Source organism: Fusarium poae (assembly GCF_019609905.1).
Source record: "Fusarium poae strain DAOMC 252244 chromosome Unknown contig_2, whole genome shotgun sequence".
Taxonomy (NCBI): Eukaryota; Fungi; Ascomycota; class Sordariomycetes; order Hypocreales; family Nectriaceae; genus Fusarium; species Fusarium poae.
Window position 1 is genome coordinate 1,441,171 of NW_025408660.1, and position 16,256 is coordinate 1,457,426.

At 49.3% G+C, this 16,256-nt stretch overlaps 2 protein-coding genes across 2 annotated transcripts; one reads left to right on the forward strand and one right to left on the reverse strand.

Annotated features, from left to right (window-relative positions):
- Window positions 1-339: 339 nt before the first annotated feature.
- Window positions 340-2,323, reverse strand: FPOAC1_013640 (uncharacterized protein; the record flags this gene model as incomplete). The annotated part of the gene is made up of 4 exons (XM_044857981.1): window positions 340-342; window positions 391-1,545; window positions 1,629-1,985; window positions 2,048-2,323. The coding sequence occupies 4 exons, from the start codon at window positions 2,321-2,323 to the stop codon at window positions 340-342; spliced, it is 1,791 nt and encodes a 596-aa protein (XP_044701363.1).
- Window positions 2,324-6,965: 4,642 nt separating this feature from the next.
- FPOAC1_013641 (uncharacterized protein) lies at window positions 6,966-14,773 on the forward strand (the record flags this gene model as incomplete). The annotated part of the gene is made up of 11 exons (XM_044857982.1): window positions 6,966-7,260; window positions 7,298-7,349; window positions 7,408-9,742; window positions 9,905-10,386; window positions 10,458-10,621; window positions 10,797-11,103; window positions 11,446-11,527; window positions 12,378-12,384; window positions 13,154-13,424; window positions 13,477-14,349; window positions 14,394-14,773. Coding segments are annotated over 11 exons (5,248 nt in total), but the record flags the coding sequence as incomplete, so codon positions are not given.
- Window positions 14,774-16,256: the final 1,483 nt, after the last annotated feature.

Consider the following 16,256-nt stretch of genomic DNA (forward strand, 5'->3'; position numbering starts at 1 on the left):
ATCGTAAGTATACGCCGCTTATGTGATAGACGTACGTACAGACATAACAGCGGGACGCTCGGGAGACCACAATGAGCTATGTGCGAATTTACTGCAAGGATAAACTTCAAATCACATTACCCCTGGCCATGCTCATTTCCCCCCAAGCCACAATCACACCGACTAGCAGTATTAGGCCACTTGTACCCTAGGGTTGAAATTACTTATGAAACAAGCTTAAGTTTGGGAAAGTGTAATTAGTTACAGCTCCTTGTTGATCGTACTATTGCAGACGGTCCTAGCCACTGTATAGTCTCGACTGGTCACATTTATAACACAGGCAGGCTATGGCTATTACGCTTACTTGCGATCGTATTACTATAATACTACTTCGCCTCGACCCCGCGTGACCATGTAGGTTTGTTTTGTGCTATTCGAGAAGAAGAAGATGACGACGACATTGTGCTTGCTGCGGGCGTTCGCTTGTCCCCCCTGATCCAGGTTGCTTTGAAGAGGTGGGAGCGCCCGCTCGCGCTGTCCCCCTGTCTGACCCCCCTGCTCTACGTTGTGGCCCCGGTGATGACGATGATGATGGCCTCGCACCTGGCAAGGAATGCCGTTGCGGTTTGCCAAGATGATGATGATGTTGCTTGGTACCCGTCCTTGGCTTGGTTGTTGGAGGTACCAGTGGCTGGATCTGGATAATTTCGATATCTCGTGACCTTTTGGCTGTAATAATGATAACGATGATGATGATAATGTAGTTTTGTCGTAATTAAGGTCAAGGTTGGGGGATGACTCGGATGAGTCGGGACCAGAGTTACAGTCAGTAACAGGGTCGCCACTATCATCATGATGGCCTGTCTTCTTTGCTTTTTCCTGCGGTGGGATTTCTTGATCCTCGTTTAGATTGGGGGACGTTCTTGTTCTTGGCCCGGGTACTGCGTCCTCCGGGACGCCACCTTTTGCTTTTTCATTGCAGACTGCCACTGCATCAGGATCACGTTGACGCTGATGCTGAGTGAGCCATCGACTCAGCACAGCCTCGAAAGCCTCGTTCCCGAGCTTTTCCATTACGATAGAAGCTGAATCGGCTCCAAGCTCCGGATCCTTTCTAATACAGTCCCCCAACGACGTAGTCAGGACAAGGTGAGCGGGGCGGGAAGGCGTTGTATTATCGCTGCAAGCTTGGTCAGGGAGGGTGTGATCGTTTCGAGGCCGCTTCATCCACTCGGAAGAGAATTCGTGCCCAACCCACCGCTGGACTATTGTCAGTACTTCGTTCCACGTCTCGTGTTCGAAACGCTTGGTGTATTGGGCGCTGTCGACCTGTCTGGGTGCTTGCTCCAGATACAACTTGACCGATGGACTTTTGAAGTCCCCAAGACGTTGGAGAACAAATTCGAGGACTTCATGCTGCAAGAGTATAGAAGCTGCCTCGGGCGTTGAATTGTGATGATGGTGGTCTGGCTCCCACACGAGGACACCAAGTCTCTTCTCAGCCTCGTGGACGTATCGGTCGGAGCAGTGGTTTAGCGTTGACACTATGTCAGCCCGCAGAGGCGGCTTGTTGTTGTCACGTTGATTGGAGATCGTCGTGGGGTGGCATTCAACCAAGCAACAACATGGTTCATGACCTGAAATAGCACCTTCCCATCCTCTCTGCTTAGGCTTAGAAGGCGGTGGATATTGGTAAACCGTAGCCGGGAGGTCCTAAGAATCCTGCTGTATATCTCTTCATATCCGGCGTCATCTGTTGTAGTAAGGAAACCGGGTCGACGTTTGGTGTTTCTATTCGTAGCTGTGGATGATGACGATGATAATGATGATGATAATGATGATGATGATGAAGGCGGATAGAAGAGTGTCTGGACCTGATCTTTTGTGCGGGTTGAGCCCAGGAACTCCGACATCCTCTTCCAGTCCGCCAGCTCCACTTCGTTGGCAGCATCACCGGGAAGTTGAGACAGCGTCTGCAATACGCTGCGGAACATCCCAAACCAGAACTACATATATATGACTTTTATTAGCTGATAAGGCCGACTGTCAAGAGTCCTGCTTCACTTACATCGTCGATTCTGTAACTAATCATCCAGTCCCATGTTGAGATTTTGAAGGTAGCCCTGCCAATCGAGCTCTCACACCAACGCGTGGCCATCTCTCTCCATCTCTCGTTCCTCCAGATGGTAGCCAGACGACGAGTGGGAAATTGCTTCTCACTGCCTAACTGAAGAACGTCGATCATCTGATCCTCGACATGGGCTGCTTTCCCGCAGAATAAGTCAGGGTCTTGGCTTGATGCTGCAACGACTTGCATCCATACTTGGCCGTGACTATCAGCCATGGCTGGATCCTGTCGATTGACCCGGAGCTTGAGATTTAAGCTTAGTGGCAGCGTATCTGTCCATATGATTGGTTCGCGTTAGTATACCAGATGATGATGATGATGATGATGATGATGATGATGATGATGATGATGATGATGATGATGATAATGGATATTTCTTGGCGGTGAAAATGGCTGGGCATGCAAATCCGCTTGAATCTGCGCCACTGCCTGATGGCGAAACGCACCCTTGTCATAGAACTCGCAGGTCCACCACAGTTCTTTTCGCCAGCGCCCGTTTCCTGTACGTATGCCTCGAGAGCCTTGATACGGTGCTGTCCAGCCATAACCTCTGCCTGACTCCCTCCATTGACGGAAGACCATTCGTCAAAGAAAGGTAACTCTTCGGAAATGTCGGGGTTGATCGACTGGCATTGTCTCTGAAGATGCTTCATCATCCGCGACACGTCAGCTCGACTGCAGAGGACCAGGAGATGATTCTCTTCAGCCTTTCGATTCAATCCGCCCTGTGTAAAAACGGTGCAGAGAGTTCGCACATGCTTCGTATCCAAGCGCCTATTCCTTCCTAGGCTCCATGTGGAAGTCAGAGCATTAGTAGGCATACGAGCTGTCAGGATTCGATGTTTTCGTGCTTGTTCCCGAACGGAGTCTTCGTCTTTGAAGCATGTTGTCTTCTTCCTTGGTCTCTTTTCGTCCCTATCCGTCTCTTCATCTGCTCTCCCCTTTTGCTTGGCCGCCCAGGCTTGCCAGCGGTCGATAATAATGATGTTGCCATCTTGTTGCAGTCTCTTGATGCTTGCATGCAGGACGATGAGTAACAGGTGATAATAACGATGCTTTGGCGCTGGTAAATTTTCTGCCGTGCGGATACCTTGGCCTAGAAGATGATGTATTGATACCAGCGTGCTGATGATGGTGATGATCCTGGTGGTCTTAAATGATGGGCGTGGATTTGAGTGCAGATGAAGCCAAGCCACGCAAATCTTATGTGAAAATCAGGGGGGGAAGGGGCTGCAGGGCGGGCTGGATGCTCTACAGGGGTTGTGGTCTGTTGTGGAGACTGTAACGAGACTGTACCTTACCGATTAGGGTTAAAGTATATATATGCCACCTTGTGTGAATCAAGCGTTGCCGTCATATGTGTATGTATGTGTATGTATGCTAGAGTGAATTAACTCGGAGCAGCTTAGCACTTGGAGGTAAACGCGTGACCCCGGTCGAGCTATCCCTGTTGTTGACAATCGGTTACGCGTTAGTTCGATTTTGCGTCTTTCTCCCACCTGCAATTTAATTGGCTTCAGGATTAGTAATTGTAGTCTTTTTGATCACAAACTTTTTTTCCTGTATTCTTCCATAGGTTACTTATAACTGTATCATGGTAAACAAAGACCTATTTACTATTTACTACTATATCTAGTAAGGATAGTTAGTTGTAAAATAGTAGTACGATTGAAATACTAACTATCTAAAGGTCTATCAACTTATATAGTAATCTAGAAAGAAATATAAAAGCAAGGTAGTTGGTTCTGTATAGGGTAGCTTAGATCTAATGCCCTAGCAGGCTGGGGTTAACCCCCCTGTTAACTGCTGAATTATAAATACGTCTATTCCCCCCTCCCACCCCAGCTCAAAACCCAATCCCAAATTAACTACCCTATATAGGTAAACAGCTTTGTTTCTTACCAACTTCTTAAGGTACCTATTAACACTCTATAAAGTCAAAACTGCATTCTATAGGTAAAAGCCTTCTGCTAAGCTACAGTGTCATAGTTATAATAATCCAATACTCGGCGATGTGACATAGACTCCCGAAGATTATAAAGAGGATAATGATGATGTAAGTAACGTTAACTGCAGATAGGCAATTCCAAGGTTTTCTACCCCAGGGTACAAAATTACCAAGTACCTTTTCCTATATACCCGATGATAATGGAGTGAGCAGATAGTTGATAGTAGGGTAGGTAGGGGACTGCATATTGCTTTGTACCCCAGGGTTGAAAGTTAGCGCCTTGTTCCTCTGGGTATTTTTACGCTTTTACTTCTAGGGTGGATAGTAAATGTAACTAGCTAGGGTTTTCTTATGTATATATAGTATTAGTAGCTAAGCTCTGAATAAAGGGAGGCTAATCTACCTACTGTAGCTAGGTTAGGTTGATAATTACAGTAAACTTACTGTGATTTGCTTTGTACCCCAGGGTACAAAAATACTACCCTTCCTCCTCCTGTTCCTTATACTGCTACTGCTACTGCTACTACTGCTACTACTACTGCTACTACTACTACTATGATAGCATAATACTATACTTACTTGCAATTCAGTCCAGTCCAGTCCTATTCTACCTCACCCTAACCCTACCCCCAGCACGCTCGATAGCAAAGGACATCTGCGAACTTCCCAGCCTCTTGGAGCTTCTTGAAGAGCACATCCAGCGACTCGAGAGTCTCGTGAAGTGAGCCATGTGATCCTTCCGAGCCAGATTTGTTAGCCCGGCCCTCCATGCGTTTTGTTAGATCCTTGAAAGGTTTGAGGATATTGAGGAAGTGATCGAGATCAACCCAATCCTGCGGAGTTAGGATATCTTGTGAGATATCGTATCCTTCGGCGACGATGCGGCGATAGTTGAGAAAGAAGAGATCAATGGCGTGGCGGAGTTTCAGAGCTCTCTCAATCATGGAATATACAGAGTTCCAGCGGATACCACCATCGACCAGGACCCTGGTGTAGAGGTGTTCGATACTGCCTTCGTCATAAGCCCGCAGGATGTACTGTTTCAGCCGCTCCCGTCTCTGGTCGCTTCTGTTGATCCACACGCAGAAGTTATGGAGCTTGCCAATACAGCTTTGCTTCCTCCATATCTCAAACCGCTCGTCATCGGATGCAGCGCGCAGCTGTTTCTCCAGCTTGCTAACGCCCTTGCCAAAGAGAAGAGCTTTGACGATGATGTTCAGCATATGGCCGACGCACCGAAGGCGGCTTTCGCGGTTGATTGTCGGGTACTGCTCTGCTAGCTCTTGGATGCATACATCGTTGCTTGCAGCGTTGTCCATCATGAAGAAGCCAATAATTGGCGAGACGTCGTAAAGTCGATGACGGTCGACAACACTTTGGCAATGTTCTCACCGGAATGAGGACCCTTTAGAGGTGGGAGGTCTAGAAGAGCTGTTTGTAACTTGTGGCGCTCATCCAGGAAGTGAGCGACAACGGCAAGATAGTTTGTCCTTCTTCAGATGTCCATGCATCCATCGATACATGGACCTTGCTTTTGGCGGATTGCAGCTTTGTCCTTGGCCAAACGCGTCTCCCACCATCGCCAAGCCACTTCTCTTTGACCCAACTGCCAAGAGTAAATGGGCTTCTGGGAAGGATCTTATCGATATCCTCCAGATAATTGATAAACATCTCATTCGTCCGCTGATGAGTCGCCTGACGAAATGTGAGGCCAAGGTCAATCACCCAGTCAGTAAAATCGTCCTTGAATTTCAGGTCGTTGAACACCGCGCGCCGGCTTCCGAGGTATGGCGTAAGGCTTGCTGTCCTCTTGGCTATGCTGAAAGGATCGGCTCCTATGGCTTTGTAACCGAATTCTTCCAGTCTGTGCTGCTGTTTAAGGTGATAATTGATGCTGGTCGTGCTCTCACTGGCAAAAAGCGCAGCATCGTGATGGCCGCTACTATGGCAATACTTGCAGAGCCAGAACTTATTGTTCCCATCTGTGGTAAGCTGTGCGCCGTGCCTGTAGATTGCTGAAGGCTGGGATTTGGAGTTGATGGCGCGCTTGTGGGGCTGGCGGTATCGAATAGATGGTACTGGCTTCCTGTTGTAGCGGATTTTGTCCCAGTCGATAGGGAAAGGGCACTGAGAGGCGTCCGGCGCACCTCTTTCGTCAGAAAGCCTTGAAGGGGAGGGCTTATCGTTAGGCACATGGGTTTGAGTTGAGGCGGAGCTAGGAGTGCTCGGCTGGGCGGGGCCGAGCGACTCAGAAGGGGTCCTAGGAGGAGTGGTTTTTTCGAGCCTTCCATGAGGCTTAAAGAATGGGCGCGAAGACATATTTGGTTTGTTCTTCAAGTTATTGGACCAAATCGGCAGCCTTGGCTCTGTGGAAAGGTTGGAGGAGAAAGAAAAGGAGATCCTCACTCATTTCATTTAAAGACTGGGCCAATCAGGGTGCGCTGTCTTCCTAGCCTGGTCTCTAGTCCGGGTGTTGTTCTGGCTGAACAAACACTTGGGGTTAGCGAGATTGTATGGCGGTTGCGGGTCGTGCACGGGCCATTCCCTCAGGACAACGTTCCCCCAGGACAACAACGGTGATTGGGTCGAAAACAGACGAACCCCAACCCCAAGTTGACAGGGAACTAACACCAAATACCAATAACAGGCCCAGAAAACAACGAGGGGAGGGAAGAGTTCAATCAATTCTTTACATACAGGTAAATCGTAATTAGTAATTTAAAAATAGAGTTTACATATCACTGTAGCAATAACAAAAGCAAGTCTATTTACATTAAGCCAGATATATTTATATCAGTAGGCATTATCATGATACTAAATAACAACAGTATCATCATCCAGACGCAGCCAGATTTGAATTGTGCGTTTTATATCAGCGGCAGCACCGTTCACTCACCACTACGTACAACCATGAAAAATAATACAGTGGACCAGATAATTCAGCTTTGCGAGCAGCTTGATGTCCTGCTTTGTCTGATCTGCGAGGCAGCTATCAAACCCGAGGTCGATAAGGTAGAGCACCACTACCGCAACTGCCACAAAACTGTTGGAGAGCAGCTACAGGCGGTAATTGCATTCGCAGCATCGTTCTCGTCGTCGGGGTGGCGCCCCCGGACACTGCAGGATCCAGCAGACGAGAACATACAACTGCCACCAGATGGAAGCGCGCCGATCCCCGGGCTGAGGACATATAAGGGGTTTAGCTGTAGGGCCGGGGCTGTCGCTTTCTGACCCGCAACAAGTCGAACTTTTCTACACACGAGACCCGCAACAGACACAGAACGCAGGTGGAAGGTAAGCGCGGACGGGAGTACGTAATGCTTCAGTCACTGCGCAAAGCCCCGCATGCAAGGTACTGGATCGTCAACCCAGCGCGGGGCGCCGAAACCACCGACGCCGATGGCGATCCGGCCACTGAACGCGCTGACGATGGCGTAACTGCTGGGGATGCTCTACTACCGCAGACCGTCCGGGCATGTGAGAAGGATCTAAAGAAGGCAGAGACGGAACGGCAACGTCAGGTAGAGGCACCAGGCGGAGTCGACACCGAGTCGAGATGGGTGCAGTTTATGAAATGGTCGGCGCACTTGCAGCAGAGGGACAAACCGACGCTGTACCAGGCGGGGCTATCACCGGCTTCTGCCGCAGTCGAGCAGCGGATGTGGCCCCGCGAGCGCCGTGAAGCGAACCAGAGGCTACGTGAGCTGACCGAGAGTTTCCGGCGCGAGCTTGGCCGTTGTATGGAGAGGCTGGATAGGGTGCCGGACGAAACGCTCGAGTGGCTCGGCAGCATTGACCCGACCAAGCCGGTATCGACCCCGTTCGGCCGAAAGCAGCAGTCAGATACGATGGACAGGTACAGTGCGTGCTGGCAGCGGTACTTGTGCTATTGCGTCCGGATTCAGGCGCTTGGGCGCGATGGGGCCAAGGCAGAGCACGGTATCCGATTTACGGAAGAGCAGTGGAATTCCCTGGCTGACATCGTCCAGCGACTTGATACTGTTGTCGACAAGAAGAAGAGGCAGGGGCAGCAGCAGGTCACGAAGGGCAGCAGAGAAGGGGATAGAGGAGAGGGAGAAGAAGAAGAAGAAGAAGAAGAAGACCCCGATAAGGAGGCACTTGATGAGGCTGTCTTCGACTTCTGCATCAAGTCGATTAAGCAGAAGCTTGGGAAGAAGCAGTACTACAACCCGCTGCTCCACTTCACGGCTGTACTGGGTGTCAAGGAGGATGGCACGTGGGTACCGTCCCACACACATACCCGGTTTCTCGCCGGTTTCTTATGGTGCGGGCGGATTCTGATGCTAGAGCACTTCTTTGAGGACGACCCGTACGACTCCGACGACTCGAATTGCGACACGAGCTTTGCGGCTATCGATCGGTTCCAGAAGGGTCATCGCGACTGGCTCGCAACCGGCTCGTATACACCGTTCAGTGCTATTATCCAGTGGATGACGTACGGGAGGGGCTACCGTAATCAGGAAGGTGGGCAAGCGCGGGTGCTATGGGACAGTAATGGCATGACGCTCAACTATCTGGGCGACAAGATCACCGTAAACAGCTTTCAACGGGCAGCACAGGCATTCGTGCGAGAAGCGGAGGGCTGGCTCGACAAGCTTATGGACGGACAATGGAGTCAGATCCGCGAAACAATACGGCTACAGGACATCGCCGATAGCTTGGTGTTTGAGGGCCCAGGGCGGTCATTTGCGACGAACCGGAAGAATGCATGGCTCAAGCCGGGTGCAGAGAAGTTAACGAGGCTGTTGGGCACGACGCTGTGGAAGATCGTCGATGCAGGGAACGGCGGTAGTCGGGTCGAGTGCCGTAAACGGGCGATGGATGAGTATCTTGGCTGGCTGCGGCAGTTCCGGTCAAGTATGTTCCCGGTTGTGCATGTATGGGGAGGGCAGCCCGGGCGAGGTCCGGAGGTGTCAACGCTGAAGCACTGCGATACCGATCAGCTGCCGAAGAACGTGTTTGTCTTTGACGGGCAGGTGGTGCTCATCACAGACCGGGACAAAAGCAAGGGATTGAATGGCAAGCAAGGCCGAAAGGTAGCGCGTTTCTTGCCTGAGGGCCCAAGCTTGATGATGGTGGCATATGTCGCATGGCTGCTGCCGTTTGAGAAGGTGCTGCATCGGCTCTCTGGCATTCGAGGCCCGTCCGAAGCGATCAGCCCGTGGCTATGGAAGTCGGCCGAGAAGGGGATCTGGGACACGGCAAAGCTGAGCAAGCAGCTCGCGCTTGTCACAGGTGTACAGATTGGGGTTCAGCTAACTGTTTCAAGCTACCGGCATGTAGCTATTGAGATGGGTCGTCGAATCAAGGGATTAATTGTTCAGCAAGTTGAACTGGAAGCCGCCGTGGCGGACAGCGACGACGAGGCGGCCGATCCGTTAACTGGAGAAGCACACCGACGACCGAAAGTTGAGTATGTATGGGACATCCAAGCGACACACGGAAGTCGAATCGCACGGAATCACTATGCCGTCAATCTTCAATTTCCGAGTCAGTTGCAGCCGGAGATGTTGTCAAATTTCCGGGAGATCAGCCGTCTGTGGCATGAATTTCTGGCCCGAACTGATGGTGATTTCGGTGACAGGAAACGCCGGGCTCATGACGACGATATTATGCCGGTAGTCGACAGATCAGCAAAGAGGCAAAGGCTTGCTATAGACCGAGAGGTACGTATAGTAGCATTTACTCTGCTATTATGTATATACATAATACGCCGGAATTATTGGGATAGATTACAATTGGTGCTGGTACAGAAAAGATGGGGGAGTGGCGCTATAGGGTAGGGCGTAAGAATAAGCTTATTATAACTAACACATAACCGCTATCAGCAGGCAACTTCACCGAGACTCCCGCTGGATGGCGACTTGGCCCCCCGCTATGAGGATGCAGAGATAGATGCTGGGCTGAAGCGTATGCTAGGCGAAGACGCAGGATGGAAGACGGCGCAGCAGCGCGATGGCATGTACCGGATTATGCGACTAGAGAATGACGGCATCCGGAGCGAGTTGCTTATCGTGGTGCTGCCGACAGGCGGTGGCAAAAGCATTTTATTTATGCTGCCGGCTTTTATGGAAGACGAACGAGGCACGGGTGGAGGACCGGTCAGTATTGTGGTTGTCCCGTTTGTATCTCTTGTGCAGGACTTGGTTTCAAGGGCACGCGAGCTCGGCATCGATTGCATGGAATGGAGAAACGATATCGATCAAGAGAGGGATGAACGGCAGCGGGACGCGCGGTTGGTAGTGGTCAGTGCCGATGTGGCCGTGAGCGAAGGATTCACCGCATACGTCGAGAGCATTCGGGGTCGAGGGTTGCTGGAAAGGGTGTTCTTTGACGAGTGTCACACCGCTATCATGGACGTCAGCTACCGAGAGCGGCTAGGGCTGCTAACGGGGCTGCACCGGTTCGGGTGCCCGCTGGTGATGCTTACTGCGACGCTGCCGGTGTCGATGGAGGATTGGTTCCGGGAGCGAATGCTGGCACAGGACGCAACAATCATCCGAGCTCCGACGATGAGGGTGAATATTCGGTACCGAGTGAAGCAGGTAAGGCCGGGGAAGACGGCAATAGAGGACGGAGTGGTAGCTGCAATGAAGGCGATCGAGGAGCGAATGGAGACAGCACAACGCGGAGTGGTATACTGCCGCTCGATCAAGCAGTGTGAGGCAATAGCTGCGATGGTTGGCTGCAAAGCGTATCACAGCAAGCTAACGCGGGAAGCACGAGTTAGTGCAGTGCAAGACTGGGTCGATGGGCGGGACGGTCAGCGGTGGATTGCGGCAACGACTGGACTGGGGACCGGTGTCGACATCAGGGGCATCGTTGGTGTAATTCATGCGGGACCGCCGTTTGGACTAGTCGACTTTGTTCAGCAGACAGGTAGAGGCGGTCGACAGAGAGGTGAGGTTGTAGACTCGGTGATTGTGACAGATGGAAGGGCGGGCTGGGCAAACGAGTTCGGCAGTGATATTGATCACATGAACCGTGAGGCAGTTGAATTGTTTATAAAGGGTGAGGGCTGTCGGCGGTTCGTGCTTGGGCGATTTTTGATGGGATTGAGCTTTGTTGTAGCGATATGCGGGCAGAATACTGTGATCGGTGCTTAAGGGAAACTGATAAGGTGAATGGCGGAGAAGATAGGGAAGAAGGAAGGGTTCTGGTGGTTAACCGACTGAAGGAGAGCGTGCAGGAGGAGAGCCGGCGGATGACGAGGCTGTATAGCTGGCTAGATCGAGTGCGGGAGGTAGGATGCTCGGTATGCTTTGTTAAGTGGCACATACACGGGGCAAAGGAGGAAAATAAAGGGAGGATAGAGCATGAGCGGAAGGACTGCAAGCTGCTAAAGCAGAAGGATTTTGATCGATGGCAGGCAAGACTACGGTTTGCAGACTACGAGTGCTGCTGGGAGTGCGGTCTGCCGTATAACTGGTGTAGCGTGGGACGAGTGCAGGGTAAGTGTAGCTACCGTAATAGGATATTACCGGTGGTGATGATGGTGAGGGTTAGTGAAACGGTTCGGGAGCTAGTGCGTGATAGGTTTGGGGTAGATTGTATGGATGAGCAGGTATACCGCGAGTGGATTAAGCGGATGAGGCCGATGTATGGGTTATCGATGACGAACGGGCTTGCAGTGTGGGATGAGATTGTGCAGTATATTAGTAAGAAAGAAAAACGGCTATAGTAGAGAGTATATTAGCATAAAAAGGATTATAGGAAAGATATCATGGTATATATGTAAGGAATAGATTGAAAGTGAAATATAAAAACAAGAAATGAATAGGTAATTAATATATCAACTGATATAAGTTTATATATAGAATAAGAAATAGGTTACAAAAGTAATTAGATTGTAAAGAATACTTGAGAGATTAGAGGTATATTGAGTAACTATAGGTAAGAAAATAAATATATAGATAAGGTATAAAGTACTAGATTAAGGTTGTATTTACTATAGTAAATTAGAAAAGAAGAAAGATCAAGTAAAAGTAAAGATATGATATAAAAAAGATAAGAGAAAATAGGAGAAAAGGGATTTAGTAAATAAGGGTTTATATAAGTAAAAGTGGCATAAGATAGATTTAAAGATATAAGGGGCTTAAGGTTAGGGCTATAGGGAAGGTTAAAGGGTTAGGGTTATAGAGAGGTAGAAGGGTTAGGGCTATAATAGAGTAATAGATAAAGGGAAGTAAAGAATGAGAAGTAGGAAATAATATAGAAGGATAAGAGAGATATAGAGTTAATAAGAAAAGAAAGAATAAAAGGGTTATAGTAAGAGTAAGAAAAAACCGCTAATTATAGTAGATTAAAGGTAAGAAATAACGGCTAATTTTACTGGACTAGGGGTAAAGAATGGTTAACCGCTGATATTATTAGATTAGAGAAGTAGGGAATAACCGCTAATTATATTAGACTAAGGGTAAAGAATAACAGCTAGTGGTATTAAGTTAGAGAGATAAGATAAGACTGGATTAGGGATCGAGAGGAGGCTAAGTGATATATAAAGGAGGATCAAGAAGGGCAAGGTAAGGTTGTAATTCCGCCGGAGGCGCGCACGGTAGGTGTAGCGCGCTAGCGCTGAGGGTTATAACATAGGAAGATAAAAGAACGTAAGAAAACGATACAGTATAGGACAGTGCGCCGTCACACAGTGTACTTTTTCGTTGGATTCGGTCAAAAGCAGTAGCAGGGTTAAAAGGAGCGTTTTTGGGGGTGGGTGGGCGAACCCGTGAAAGTCCGCTAACGGCAGGTCGCGCGGCAGCGCGGTACGTTGGGGTAAGGAGCACTGTTCGCCGGAGGCGGCGCGCACGGCAGGTGCAGCGCGATAGCGCTGATGGTTAGGGTTAGGGTTAGGGTTAGGGTTAGGGTTAGGGTTAGGGTTAGGGTTAGGGTTAGGGTTAGGGTTAGGGTTAGGGGTTAGGGTTAGGGTTAGCATTTACTCTGCTATTATGTATATACATAATACGCCGGAATTATTGGGATAGATTACAATTGGTGCTGGTACAGAAAAGATGGGGAGTGGCGCTATAGGGTAGGGCGTAAGAATAAGCTTATTATAACTAACACATAACCGCTATCAGCAGGCAACTTCACCGAGACTCCCGCTGGATGGCGACTTGGCCCCCGCTATGAGGATGCAGAGATAGATGCTGGGCTGAAGCGTATGCTAGGCGAAGACGCAGGATGGAAGACGGCGCAGCAGCGCGATGGCATGTACCGGATTATGCGACTAGAGAATGACGGCATCCGGAGCGAGTTGCTTATCGTGGTGCTGCCGACAGGCGGTGGCAAAAGCATTTTATTTATGCTGCCGGCTTTATGGAAGACGAACGAGGCACGGGTGGAGGACCGGTCAGTATTGTGGTTGTCCGTTTGTATCTCTTGTGCAGGACTTGGTTTCAAGGGCACGCGAGCTCGGCATCGATTGCATGGAATGGAGAAACGATATCGATCAAGAGAGGGATGAACGGCAGCGGGACGCGCGGTTGGTAGTGGTCAGTGCCGATGTGGCCGTGAGCGAAGGATTCACCGCATACGTCGAGAGCATTCGGGGTCGAGGGTTGCTGGAAAGGGTGTTCTTTGACGAGTGTCACACCGCTATCATGGACGTCAGCTACCGAGAGCGGCTAGGGCTGCTAACGGGGCTGCACCGGTTCGGGTGCCCGCTGGTGATGCTTACTGCGACGCTGCCGGTGTCGATGGAGGATTGGTTCCGGGAGCGAATGCTGGCACAGGACGCAACAATCATCCGAGCTCCGACGATGAGGGTGAATATTCGGTACCGAGTGAAGCAGGTAAGGCCGGGGAAGACGGCAATAGAGGACGGAGTGGTAGCTGCAATGAAGGCGATCGAGGAGCGAATGGAGACAGCACAACGCGGAGTGGTATACTGCCGCTCGATCAAGCAGTGTGAGGCAATAGCTGCGATGGTTGGCTGCAAAGCGTATCACAGCAAGCTAACGCGGGAAGCACGAGTTAGTGCAGTGCAAGACTGGGTCGATGGGCGGGACGGTCAGCGGTGGATTGCGGCAACGACTGGACTGGGGACCGGTGTCGACATCAGGGGCATCGTTGGTGTAATTCATGCGGGACCGCCGTTTGGACTAGTCGACTTTGTTCAGCAGACAGGTAGAGGCGGTCGACAGAGAGGTGAGGTTGTAGACTCGGTGATTGTGACAGATGGAAGGGCGGGCTGGGCAAACGAGTTCGGCAGTGATATTGATCACATGAACCGTGAGGCAGTTGAATTGTTTATAAAGGGTGAGGGCTGTCGGCGGTTCGTGCTTGGGCGATTTTTGATGGGATTGAGCTTTGTTGTAGCGATATGCGGGCAGAATACTGTGATCGGTGCTTAAGGGAAACTGATAAGGTGAATGGCGGAGAAGATAGGGAAGAAGGAAGGGTTCTGGTGGTTAACCGACTGAAGGAGAGCGTGCAGGAGGAGAGCCGGCGGATGACGAGGCTGTATAGCTGGCTAGATCGAGTGCGGGAGGTAGGATGCTCGGTATGCTTTGTTAAGTGGCACATACACGGGGCAAAGGAGGAAAATAAAGGGAGGATAGAGCATGAGCGGAAGGACTGCAAGCTGCTAAAGCAGAAGGATTTTGATCGATGGCAGGCAAGACTACGGTTTGCAGACTACGAGTGCTGCTGGGAGTGCGGTCTGCCGTATAACTGGTGTAGCGTGGGACGAGTGCAGGGTAAGTGTAGCTACCGTAATAGGATATTACCGGTGGTGATGATGGTGAGGGTTAGTGAAACGGTTCGGGAGCTAGTGCGTGATAGGTTTGGGGTAGATTGTATGGATGAGCAGGTATACCGCGAGTGGATTAAGCGGATGAGGCCGATGTATGGGTTATCGATGACGAACGGGCTTGCAGTGTGGGATGAGATTGTGCAGTATATTAGTAAGAAAGAAAAACGGCTATAGTAGAGAGTATATTAGCATAAAAAGGATTATAGGAAAGATATCATGGTATATATGTAAGGAATAGATTGAAAGTGAAATATAAAAACAAGAAATGAATAGGTAATTAATATATCAACTGATATAAGTTTATATATAGAATAAGAAATAGGTTACAAAGTAATTAGATTGTAAAGAATACTTGAGAGATTAGAGGTATATTGAGTAACTATAGGTAAGAAAATAAATATATAGATAAGGTATAAAGTACTAGATTAAGGTTGTATTTACTATAGTAAATTAGAAAGAAGAAAGATCAAGTAAAGTAAGATATGATATAAAAGATAAGAGAAAATAGGAGAAAAGGGATTTAGTAAATAAGGGTTTATATAAGTAAAAGTGGCATAAGATAGATTTAAAGATATAAGGGGCTTAAGGTTAGGGCTATAGGGAAGGTTAAAGGGTTAGGGTTATAGAGAGGTAGAAGGGTTAGGGCTATAATAGAGTAATAGATAAAGGGAAGTAAAGAATGAGAAGTAGGAAATAATATAGAAGGATAAGAGATATAGAGTTAATAAGAAAAGAAAGAATAAAAGGGTTATAGTAAGAGTAAGAAAAAACCGCTAATTATAGTAGATTAAAGGTAAGAAATAACGGCTAATTTTACTGGACTAGGGGTAAAGAATGGTTAACCGCTGATATTATTAGATTAGAGAAGTAGGGAATAACCGCTAATTATATTAGACTAAGGGTAAAGAATAACAGCTAGTGGTATTAAGTTAGAGAGATAAGATAAGACTGGATTAGGGATCGAGAGGAGGCTAAGTGATATATAAAGGAGGATCAAGAAGGGCAAGGTAAGGTTGTAATTCCGCCGGAGGCGGCGCGCACGGTGTAGCGCGCTAGCGCTGAGGGTTATAACATAGGAAGATAAAAGAACGTAAGAAAACGATACAGTATAGGACAGTGCGCCGTCACACAGTGTACTTTTTCGTTGGATTCGGTCAAAAGCAGTAGCAGGGTTAAAAGGAGCGTTTTTGGGGTGGGTGGGCGAACCCGTGAAAGTCCGCTAACGGCAGGTCGCGCGGCAGCGCGGTACGTTGGGGTAAGGAGCACTGTCCGCCGGAGGCGCGCGCACGGCAGGTGCAGCGCGATAGCGCTGATGGTTAGGAGGTTAGGGTTAGGGTTAGGGTTAGGGTAGGGTTAGGGTTAGGGTTAGGGTTAGGGTTAGGGTTAGGGTTAGGTTAGGGTTAGGAGTTAGGGTTAACTGAACGAAG